At 44.1% G+C, this 12,920-nt stretch overlaps 1 protein-coding gene across 3 annotated transcripts in view; it reads right to left on the reverse strand.

Moving 5' to 3' along the window:
- ACOT11 (acyl-CoA thioesterase 11) overlaps positions 1 to 12,920 on the reverse strand; it is a 437,309-nt gene that overhangs the window by 270,261 nt on the left and 154,128 nt on the right. For all 3 annotated transcript variants that reach the window (XM_078670317.1, XM_078670310.1, XM_078670324.1), the window contains one exon: positions 5,156 to 5,275. In XM_078670317.1, the coding sequence (XP_078526443.1) occupies positions 5,156 to 5,275 (120 nt within the window). The remainder of the gene's footprint in view (positions 1 to 5,155; positions 5,276 to 12,920) is intronic.

Genomic DNA, 12,920 nt, shown 5'->3' on the forward strand with positions numbered 1-12,920 from the left:
AACCCCAACTCCAGCTGGTCATTTTGCGCCTCCAACGTATCCGTTCGAGGTTTTGCAGCTCGATTTCATTCACATGGAAAGGTGCAACAATCTGAAGTATGTGCTCGTTGTTGTTTGCGCTTTCTCCAGGTGGGTGGAAGCGTACCCCCTTAAGGACAATACTGCCTTGTCAACTGCCAAAGCCCTTGTCAAAGAGTTCTTCCCTAGATTCGGCATGCCTAGAATCGTCTGGAGTGATAATGGAAGTGAATTCGTAGGACGCGTGATGAAGAAAGTGTGTGAGTGTTTAGGCATACAACAAAAGTTTCACTCTGCGAATCACCCCCAATCAGCTGGATTAGTAGAGTGCTACAATGGCACTTTAAAGCTCAAATTAGCCAATATCCAAGCCAGTACAGGTCTTAAATGGCCTGACGCCTTGCCCCTAGCACTCTTGTCAACCAGAATGACAGTCCATTCCAGGTTAGGACTTAGTCCTCATGAGATAGTGTTTGGCCGCCCAGCCAACGTCTGGGGCGTGCCAAGGCCAAAGAAACTCAGCGAAATAGAGCACCCCGTACTGCTTGACTATTTGTGCGAATTAACAACTAAATTGCGTGTTTTACACCAACAGGTTCACAGTTCCTCTCCGCCAGCCTCTGACGATCCAGGTCACTCCATCGAACCCGGAACGTGGGTCTTGGTGCGGAATTTCCAGCGCACAAATAACGGACAGCCGAGGTGGACCGGACCGTACCTGGTACTTCTTTCCACGAGATCAGCTGTTCGGGTGGAAGGCAAAAAGAACTGGGTGCACGGGACCCATTGTAAACGGGTCCCTCTACCCCTCCCATACGACCGGTGGGTCAAGGAAGGACTTGCCGACTGAGACAGAATCCATACCTCGCTTCCTCCCTTTCAGCAATGCACGTTTGAAAGAAACTAGTACCGAAAAGGAGAGTGATCATATTTTACAAGGACTTGTGCCACCGTCTATGCAGTTGGACACTACCGAACCTGAGACATTGTTTGAAGACCACACCGTACCAGGAAAACGACGGTACAATTTAAGGTCTAAACAAAGAGACTAATAAAAGCAAACTAATGTGATTTTCTTTTCCCCTAAGAACTATTTTTGATTTTTCAACTCTCTCGCCCAGGGAACTTGCTCATTTTTGTTTTTCGAACCGCCATCCGGTTCTGCTGCTAGGGTCGCGGTTGAAGTCTGGGGAGTGCAACTGGGGACGTTTAGGTCAACGGTTCTGGTTGGTCCAAGGGAGTTACCCCGGACTGAACAGAGCGCACTCCCTGGCAGAACCAACCTACCACCGCGGGCAGCAAGTAGAGGATGGAGTTTCCTAGGGTAAAGAGACCTGCCAGACTCACGGACTTTGAAAGACAATTATGCACGATACTGGCCAAAAGAAGGTTCTTGATAATATGTATTTTTATGTTGTGTAGCATAGCAATGTTCTTGACTGGTTATACTCTATTCGTCTTTCAAGTTTCCTTGTTCTCAAATAACACTCGGCCAACTCCTCCTCTCACTCTCTCCACACACTCCTTTCACCTTCTACCTGAACACGAGTCTGCCAGAAGACTCGAATTTGTAAATAACTCATTCATTCAACTTCTACACCAACACCAGTCCACAATGAACACATCGAACTGTTGGGTATGCGGACTCATGCCGCACACGACTGATAAGGGTATCCCATACTTCATCCTGCCTTTCAGTTATTATGGTTCTCTGTGGGCTTTCCAGACCATGTTCCTATTCGCCCTAGAACCATACCCGACCCGTTCTACTGAGAGTGATTCCATTAACAAGGCACTAGTAGCAGGGATAAGAAATATGAGTAGAGAGTTCGACACATATCTAACGATTCCCAAAGATGAACTCACTCCGTACACTCGTTGGAACGTGACTAAATATGGGGTTTACCTGAGTAAGAGCCAGACAGCAAAGAAATCCCGCCCAGTTTGGATAGTACCCAACCGAGGTCACTTATGTTTACAAGGTATTGGCAGGGATCCCAAAGCACAATTAGGAAAGAGTATATGCACGGAAACATATGTGTTCGCTTCCCGAACTTCCCCTATACTATTAGCAGCCAAAGGCACGTATTTCGTCTGCCATGACCAAGCCTACACCTGGTTGCCCCCTGACTTCTCAGGTACATGTTTTATCTCCTTTCTGCTGCCTCCCACCTACACGGCCAGGGCAGATTACCATCGGACAAGGACAGCTAGGGGTGTCGTGAGCAACGACGACACCGCGGGTCAGGAATTCGCTGACTTCGCAAAGGGTTTTCTGCCATTTTGTGGGCCTATGGTGAACAGCAGGAATATTCGCCAGTTATCGAGGATAGTTGAATCCGCCGTGATTACAACGGCCGGAGCCCTTGGCAATTTGACGACCGAGCTTCAGTCGGATCGACTTATGACCCTTCAGAACCGAGTTGCCCTAGATATCATACTCGCCGATCGTGGTGGTGTGTGTAGAGTGATCCAATCCAGTTGTTGCATTTTCATCCCTGATAACGCACCGACAGTGTACCAGGCCATCTCTAAGCTACACGAGATATCTGGTTCCCTTCACGTAGAAAAAGGGGACTGGTCCTTACTAGGGTGGTTCTGGGAACTGATCGCCACCTGGGGATGGAAAACACTGATCTTCATTGGGATGATCTTAGCACTTCTGTTTATGTTCTGCCTGTGTGTACAGTGTGCTCCTGCACTATGTGGCCTCTGTGCTACCTCATGTGTACGGAAGCCTGTGTCAAGGGACGAACTGAGCAACAGAATGATGCTACAGCAGCATCTCCACGAATTCCTTCATACAGATTTAGACTCGGATTAACATGAATTATTGCCTTATATGAGGGCAAAAGGAGGGTCTGTGGTTCTGAAATTCTGGACCCTACTGTTGTCCCGGTATCGAGGTCCAATACCCGTGTCCCGAAACATCAACATACCATGACGAATTTGGTGTCGACGAACCGATAATGATTAGGACATCATTCCTATGCATTTGCGTCATGATCAAGGTATGCTAACACCCCTGAATCGTAGTTTTCCGTCCCGACCCCTCAGACTCCATTTTGTAAACGGTATCCATCTTGTGTCTTGCCCTCATGATAAGTCAATTAAAGGTCGAGCTTGATCTAAAAGGACACGTCCACCTTCCCTGACTTCCCCCTGACCCGTCCCAACTGACTCCATTGCCTCCAGCCGAACCTGTTTGGGCAGCTCCTCGCCCAGTGGCCTAATACGATAGCATCAATGCATAACATGCCACAAACCATTCACTACATCCAGATCATGTTTTCTACACACAGACACACCTGTCCACGCTCCCTGTTTATGGCCAGTTTTATGACTAGGAGGTGCCTTCCTTTATTGGGGTTTCATCGATATCTGATGGGAGTTCCGGGCCTGGCTGGGTAATCCATCACGAATTGGAAGTCTAAAATACGGGCTTGCCTACATGACTTCGCTCTTTTGTATTATTGTAGAAATACGTGTATAGCCATATCATAAACTCAAGAATTCTTGCTTGCAGCTATTATTTTTGTATATAAAGGAGAAGGCTGGTTCTGTAAAAACGAACAGTCTCCTGAGAACACATGACCCGTGTTTGTCGTGCTTCTAGGACACCTGTTACTTGGTAGCTACCAATAAAATTCGATCTCTGACTGCGACTAGAAGACTCAGTGTTTCTGTGGTCCGGAACAAGGGAGACCTCAGAGGTCTTCGGGTGTTATCCCCTGGCACCAAACGGGTTCCTAAAGACCCGTTACCTCACTGGAAAAGCCTTGACAAGGCGGAATTTCTGCAAATGTACTTTTGGCGGGGCAAGTAAGAGTTGTTTTGGCGAGCCCTCTTTTCCTTTTGCCATTTATGGCTTTTGGCACAGGTAGAAGCGGGCCCCATTGGCACAGGGGGTTGCCGTTAAAGGTAGAGAGGGAGCCAGGGTATCCATGGACTGTTCTGGCAGCACTGGTCCGGCACAAAAATGTAAGCCCACCACCCACTCTCCCGGAGATAAAAAAGATTTGTTGGTTTCCCGTCCCGCCACCACTCCCAGCGACAGCCTTCTCCCAGTAAGAGCTATCTCCTTTTCCAGGGCTATTGTCGGCTTAGCCAGAAAAGGATCCAAAGATGTAACAGTTACCTCGCATGTGGAAGAAGGGATCGTCTTTTTCTTGCCTATGATACACCCACTGATCTAACAACGTCGACGTTGGGGGGAGGAGGGTCCCAGCCTCCTCTGGGCTCCGATGGGCATGAACGGGTCCGCCTTCAGCCTGGGCTTCACCTGGGTGCGGCCTGGGCGCGTTCCGCGCCACGGGTGCGCGCTTTAATGTGCAAGTTTCTGCAGGGACAGATGGGAGTTGGAGTCTCCCCAGCGGCTTTGAAGCTGCTTCCCCCACAACACAGCACGTACCAGAAGACAAGCAGGTAGAATGGCGGCAATCAGAGTCATTTGCTTACAGATCTCTCTAGTATACACCAATGTTGGCTTCTCTGTTATAAGCGGGTACGATACAAAGTACGATTCAAACAAGTGATGTGTTAGTCAGTGTAAAGAATAGGGTATAAAAGAAAAGTCATGTGCTGTGTTTTTTCTCATGGAACGAAGAATCCAAAAGACCAGAATGACACAAACAAATTGGCATGGTTGGAATGGGAACCCAAAGCAGCCCTGTCAATGTTGTCAGACCAGAACCCAGGGGTGGGGGTGCAAGTGTGAAGCACAGCTGCTTTTGTTACTGGGACAAATATTGCAGAACCACCACAAAACCGGGCCCGTGTGACAAAACCGTCCGTCAACCCTGCAAAACTAGCCCCCCACCCTTCCAGCCTCCCAGGGAAATGCCCAGTGCCCACTACGGCCCTGCAAATTGGTGCAGCATTCTGAACAGTGAACTGTGTCCCAACAGTTAACGGGTCAGATAGGAAACTGGACACATGTGTTCAAATAATAAAAGCCTCTGTAACATTACGCAAAGCCTACTTCTGTAAAGCATAACTTTTCAGTTCAGTTTAATAGGTTTTGTTCAGATATTCGGCCACACATAAATCTATACAATTTGACATTCTTAGTGCCAGGAAGGAAAGCAGGGCAACCCGTTATTTATCACTGCCCACACACCAAAGTATTAAGGCTCACCTGTTTTTGAAGGCATTGTTGACAATAGCTTTTAAAAGAAGACGGTCCCCGACCTGAGATGGCCCCCGAAAATGGAACATTTCTATCGCCTTCAGAGTTGGGTGGGCATGGCAGAGGCGGCTAAAAGAAAACAGACGAGCAATGTGTTAGAAATGGCAAATACATTATGTTTTAAATTACTGGACATTTTTTAACTTGTGCATGCAGCAGACAGAAAAATTTGCTCACATCTTTGGATAATCGAAGGAGTGTTAACCCCTGTGCTGGCTACGAACGCTTAATGTACACTATTGGAGTATATACAATCTATTTTCAAATCAAAGTTTAGCTTGAACGGTCTTGTTTTTTTAGTCTAGCATATGAATATTCCTTATTATGTTTTAAAAGTGTGATAAAGTCTATTAAGAAAAATATGAATCATGATGAAGTACTAAGAAGATAAACTTTATGGTTGTTCTGAAAGGCAAGGTGTACTAAAGAGTCGAGTGTCTTGCAAAAACCTAATGCTCAGTGGTTCAAACCCCTGTAGGCCACGTTTTCTTCCACTGGAGCCCATTAAATTTAGTGCCACTGAAGAGGTTAATATTAGTCACGCATGGAACTAAATCAGCTCAATTTGAGTGCAGCATTATTGGGGATTTCACAACAATATATAATAAATGTAGCTACTATGGATAAAGGTGGATCGCATTTTGCAAAACATGCTGAAATGATCTAATAATATTCTTTCTATTGCTCAATTTCAACACGAAAAATCATTCACCCAGTTGATCTAAGCGAAGTGATAATTAATTTTTCTGGAAACGTAAACACTCTCCTCTTATTTTAAGAGGACAATAAAATAATTCTGCCTTGAAGCATAAAACTCTCAAAGTTATTCAAAACAAGGAGATTGACATTCTTATTTCTTATATGCTGTTCCTAAGTAGAAATGAACTGAAGGCTTCCACAGAAGCTTATTATGTGCAATATCAGTACAACTGTGTGTCCATTCCACTTTATACCTTGAATGCTCTCCCCTAGTAGCATTGCACAAGAATGCTGGATGGTGCCTGCTATTCAAGACAAACTGTAGAACAAAAATAAGTTACCTCTGATCACCGTCAAGTAAATAAGAAATGCCTGGGGTCAGATAGTTTTAACTTGTCGAAGACCATGCCCTCATTTCCTGCTGTAAAAATATATAAAACAAGGATGATATCCAACAAGGATTGGCAAAGCCAATAGGTCTGCCAGAGGCACTGTATCAAAATGGATATCAGTTTCGTTTAATTGTATTGCAACCATTTGCTACAAAAAGAAAAGAAAACGATAACACAAACATAATGGCAGCCCTATGCTTGCGACAAAAATGTTAAACTTAAAAAAAAAATCACATACTTTATATAGAACGGAGCAAGTGCTTCCTACATGGAAGGTGTACAGGTAGAGAAACACAAACATGGTACCATATGCTTTGAATTACAGTAACCAGAAGACAGTTTAAAACCAAAGGATGTCTAAAATAAACAACCACTGGCAAAACCAATTGGGCATGCCTTTTGGCCATGCCATTGCAGACCAATTAGCTTTGCAACTGATGCTGTTGAGCAATGGGGAATAGAGAAGGAGTGATGAAGTGAACATGTGCATGGGTCATCATGCATTTCACATATACATCACGATGTTATGACGGCCACAGTGTGATAATCTATACACAGTCATGAATTAACACGCATGTATGTGCACATGTTAAGATGAAACAGCTCGTATTTAAACAGACCAGTCTAAGAAGGCTGATGCCAGTCTTGGAGCATTCAATTTTAATGATATGTGAAAAATCGCATGAAAACAAAAAAAGGAATTGCCTGGCAGCAAATCACAGCTTTCGATCAAATATTATAGATTTGTTTTATTTATAGGTTTTTAAAAAAGTAAATAAAAAATATATCTGTCTATCTATATATTTAAAGAATACAATGGGGATGGTGGGCAGGCTCGTGTTTTTTCTTTTTTTTTTTTTTAAACAAGCTTGTAGAGGAAGCAATGAAACAGCTTTGTTAGGAGGTGGGCAACACAGAGTGGGAGGGCATGAAGGATTTCAGGGTTGACAACAGACCTCTACATCTGTCTGATGGCAAGGCCATACAGGGACATAGAATGTAAACAAAGTGCATTCACAATGTTATGGCACACCAGACCTGGCACTGAAGTGTACTTTTTTCGAGGTATGTGCACATATGATCAAGAAAGAATGCCATCACTCAGTGCAAGTGGCCAGTGACTGAAGTGGGCTGACCCACTGCTCTATATTTTAAGCTGTGGTGGGAGAAAGAAAAATGTGAATGACTGCTGGATAGACAAGTTAAACAAGCATTTACAATGCAATGGTCTCGGCATCATTAAAGGTAGAGCTATTGGCATTGCTCATGACATTTCTTTTTTTTTCTTTAAATCATAAATAAATGGCATTGTCATTTACATTGTCAATACACACCACTCTGCACTCAACTGCACTCACCTGCACTGCACTGCACTCACCTGCACTGCACTCACCTGCACTGCACTGCACTCCCCTGCACTGCACTGCACTCACCTGCACTGCACTCCACTGCACTCACCTGCACTGCACTGCACTGCACTCACCTGCACTGCACTCACCTGCACTGCACTCACCTGTACTGCACTGCACTCACCTGCACTGCACTGCACTCACCTGCTCTGCACTCACCTGCACTGCACTGCACTCACCTGCACTGCACTCACCTGCACTCACCTGCACTGCACTGCACTCACCTGCACTGCACTCACCTGCACTGCACTCACCTGCACTGCACTGCACTCACCTGCACTGCACTGCACTCACCTGCACTGCACTCACCTGCACTGCACTGCACTCACCTGCACTGCACTCACCTGCACTGCACTCACCTGCACTGCACTGCACTCACCTGCACTGCACTCACCTGCACTCCACTCCACTGCACTCACCTGCACTCACCTGCACTGCACTCACCTGCACTGCACTCACCTGCACTCACCTGCTCTGCACTCACTACTCACTACTCTGCACTCACTACTCACTACTCTGCACTCACTACTCACTACTCTGCACTCACTACTCTGCACTCACTACTCACTACTCTGCACTCACTACTCTGCACTCACTACTCTGCACTCACTACTCTGCACTCACTACTCTGCACTCACTACTCTGAACTCACTACTCACTACTCTGCACTCACTACTCACTACTCTGCACTCACTACTCTGCACTCACTACTCTGCACTCACTACTCACTACTCTGCACTCACTACTCTGCACTCACTACTCTGCACTCTGCACTCACTACTCTGCACTCACTACTCTGCACTCACTACTCTGCACTCACTACTCTGCAGAGTAGTGAGTGCAGAGTAGTGAGTGCAGAGTAGTGAGTGCAGAGTAGTGTGTGCAGAGTAGTGCACTCACTACTCTGCACTCACTACTCTGCACACTCACTCTGCACTCACTACTCTGCACTCACTACTCTGCACGTAGTGAGTGCAGAGTAGTGAGTGCAGAGTAGTGCACTCACTACTCTGCACTCACTACTCTGCACTCACTACTCTGCACACTCACTACTCTGCACACTCACTACTCTGCACTCACTACTCACTACTCTGCACTCACTACTCTGCACTCACTACTCTGCACTCACTCCTCTGCACACTCACTCCTCTGCACACTCACTCCTCTGCACACTCACTCCTCTGCACTCACTCCTCTGCACTCACTCCTCTGCACTCACTCCTCTGCACTCACTCCTCTGCACTCACTCCTCTGCACTCACTCCTCTGCACTCACTCCTCTGCACTCACTACTCTGCACACTCACTCTGCACTGTGCACGCCGCTGATATCATTGAATCTTCCACCACACTTTCTAAAACTCTATAGTCAGAAGCATAATAGGCACAGAACCAAAAGAAGGGTAGACATTGCTTAAAATAATCTTATTGTATTTATGAGAAGCAAAAGCGAGACTGTGAAATGTGCTGAGTATCAGTTTGTTAGGAATCAACAGAGTGGAGTTAGAGAACCAAGAAATAGTAGTTTAGAATCCGGGTTAGAAGGAGTAGTAATCACAAGCTGAGGATCAACGGGCGCGAAACAGCGTGGTGGGCGTGCACGACGCAGCGTGGGCGTGCACATCAGCTGAAGATCGCTGGAGAAGACACGAGTCTGCCTTCTGCCGTGACTGACCCGATGCGGAGGGAAAGAGCCCGGTGAGTGGGGGGGGGGGGGGGCGGCAGAGAGAGAGAGAGTGTGAGAGTGTGTGTGTGTGTGTGTGTGTGTGTGCATGCATGCATGCGTGCGTGTGTCTGTCTGTCTGTGTGTGTGTCTGGCGCATGCCTGCCTGCCTGCCTGCCTTTGTGCGCGTCCACAGACCCTGGTCGGCTCGTCCACCTCTCTGTAGTCCCTTGCTAGCTTACTAGGCGACAATAGTTCTCGTTGCCGAGACCTAAAAAGAGGACTGACCTAAAACCCTTCTAAGTGAATATATATATTCACCTAATATATATGTGTGTGTGTGTATTTTTTATTTATGACTTTTTAAATTACATGAGGTCCATAATATCAAATTTCATTGAGAAACACACAAACAATTTGAGAATTTTAGGGTTCCATTAAGTATAATTCTGTCTGATATAATGGCTAATGTTTGGTCTAGAATTCCAAGGGATCACACTACCGCGAAGAGACATGGGAATGTCCACAAATGTAGAGTACGGGTGTTCACGATATTTTGTAGGGTGCTCCACTCCTCAATCCACATAAAATTTCCATGTAATCATACATTGGAAAATGAGTCCATTCCACAAAATTGCAGACAAAAATCACATTCAGGAGCACACTTCACAAAAGTAACATTCCACCAGCCTGGATTCTGTAAATCTGCATGTAAAATGTAACCTTTAAAAGTACCGTTTCTTTCAGAACTAAATTCAGATTTGCAGCACAAAATATTTTGTGATTTGGAACCAATATGATTGTACTTTTGTTTCACATTTTCCCATCAGTCTTGCCACTTTTAACATATCTAAAATGAATGGTTTAGCAACAGCATCCAATGGCTCACTGTGCCACTGGATTCAAGCTATCCTGGCTGATAAGGGTGAAACCCCGAAAAAGTCCTAGGATACTGGTTTCCGGTACAGGGAGGACCTGGCTTGGCAGTTCGGGCTGGACTGTTCTCATGATGCACAGGGTCAAGACTGATTTGCATATGGCCAGGTCTAAACTGGGGTGGCATGGAGAGCAAAAGAATGATGGATTTAACCCAGATCTTTTGACTGGGGTGATTGTTTTGATTTGTTCTGCATTCCATCTATCAATTGTGTGTCTTTTGCCAATGCTTTTGTGGCAAACAAAATTATAAAAAAATGTTTGTTGCAAATGTTGAAATGCATCAGCCAAAATAAAAATGCTAAAATGACCAGCCCCAGTGTGCTGAGGTATAGGTGTGCATGCATCACCACGCGTCATGATGCTGCCGCAGCCATTTACTGTTCCAAGATGGCAGACACTTATCTTGGAGCAGTAAGTTAAAAGTATGAAGTATGCAAAAGTGTGGCCTAGTAGCACATTGCATCTTTCAAGCCCTCTATAAATGCAAAACAAACTATAAGTTGAAAAAAAATGGGCAGGGAAAGTGGCTTACGAAAGGACAGGAGCTACAGCCCTTCCCCACCAGCAAAGCATTCTGCTACAGCTTACTTTCCTGTTTAAAGTTTTGATCTATTGCAACTGCACATACTGAATTTACAGGAAAGAGCTCCAGCTCCAAGCCCTCTGAAACTTTACCCCCTTTAGAATGCAGCCACTCCTCCTTACCGCTACCAAGTCAAAACGCTGTAGCCAGCTGACCCGCCTTCACCAGCTCCTGCCATGGTTTCAGGCCTGAAGCATTCATCGTCAGCCTTGTTGTTATCAATCAATCAAGCAGACATTTGCAAAGCGCGCTACTAACCTGTGAGGGTCTCAAGGCGCTAAAGGGAGGGGGAAGAAGCAGCTACTGATCGAACAGTTATCAGCACAGTATGGTGCAAAAAGGATGATAAACGTGGTGGACACATTGAGACATGAGACATTGTGCAACCCATTGCTCACCTGCTACATAGACGTCCTTTTTACATTGAAAAAGCTACAAGCTATTAATAGACTTAAAAAAAGATTTATTGAACAGCCTCATATAGTTATGGAGAGATATAATTTTTATACTAGACATCAATTACTTAATGAGCCTGTTGACACTTATGTTGAATGTCTTAGAGTATTAGCGGCAGATTGTGATTTTGGAGATCAAGTTGATAAGTATATTAGAGATCAACTTATTATTCGTTGCTCAAATAAAAAGATTCAAGAACAATTATTAAGACAGCGCAATCCAACTTTAGAGGAAACAATAAGAATTGCTAAAAGTGTAGAACGGTCCATTACTTCTTTTAACACTATCAATGTTGATAAAGTAACTTCTGGTATTGCTGCTGTTAATGTTAAAGATTCAAAATCTCAATTGGTTTCTAAAGGTAAAACTGCATTTAAAGACTCTTATGCTCAAGGTAATGTGAAATCATTTAGTAATTTGAGGAGAAATTTTTGTAATCGGTGTGGTTCAAAAACACAATTTTCAATTTAAACAATGCCCAGCTAGAGATAAAGAATGTTTCAAGTGTAAAAAAATTGGCCATTTCGGAACATATTGTTTATCTAATAAGAGAATTGCTATGATTTCTGAATGTGAAAAGCAGGAAGAAATACCTTCAGAAATCTTTTCTGATAATGAGATTCTGGCTGTCACTGAGATTTATACTTTGGGACAAGTTATTACCAATGACTGTAATGTTGATTCTGAACCTTATATTCCTCCTTTATGTACTATCTCAGTAGAAGGGAGGGATATTGAGGTTATGGCAGACTCTGGGTCTCCTTATACAATTATTTCAGATTCCTTCTTTTATAAGTCTTGGGACAACAAATCTTTACTTCCAAATGACATTCGTGTTTTTGGATTAGGTGGGAAAGAAATTCAAATGTTAGGGTATTTTGTTTCTGACATTATTTTTAGACATTAAACTATTTGTGGAAAAGTTTATGTTGCAGTAGATGGGTTACAGGTACTTGGTTGGAAACATCAAAGGAAATTTGATATTATTTTGTGTCCAAATGCTAAGAGTCAAGTTTGTTTCTTTGAAGATTTGCATGCGAATACTATTGAAAATGCAACTCCCATGTCAGATATTATCTCGAAACATTCCAGTATTTTAAAAAAAGAATTGGGTAAGGTTAAAGGATTTTCACACAAAATCGTACTAAAAAAATGCTGTACCCTCTAAGCATAAATTGAGGAATGTTCTTTTATCGGTCAGAGGTGAACTGTCTGAAATGATTAAAAAACTATGTGAGGAAGGTGTAATTGAACCTGTGGATGCCTCTGAATGGGTTTCTCCCATTGTTTTGGTTAAAAAAAAATGGCGACATTAGAATGTGCACGGATTTGAGGTCTGTAAACAAACAGATTGTCACAGAATGTTATCCGTTGCCTAAAATACAAGATTTATTGACTAAACTGGATGGGGCAAAAATTTTTAGCAGCATAGACTTAAAATCTGCTTACCATCAAGTAGAACTTACAGAGGATTCACGAAATAAAACAACTTTTATTACTCCTGATGGCACATTTAGATATATTAGAATGCCATTTGGGCTTTCTTCTGCAGCCTCTGTTTTTCAGAAATTGATG

This window comes from Lissotriton helveticus, chromosome 1_2 (assembly GCF_964261635.1).
Source record: "Lissotriton helveticus chromosome 1_2, aLisHel1.1, whole genome shotgun sequence".
Classification (NCBI taxonomy): Eukaryota; Metazoa; Chordata; class Amphibia; order Caudata; family Salamandridae; genus Lissotriton; species Lissotriton helveticus.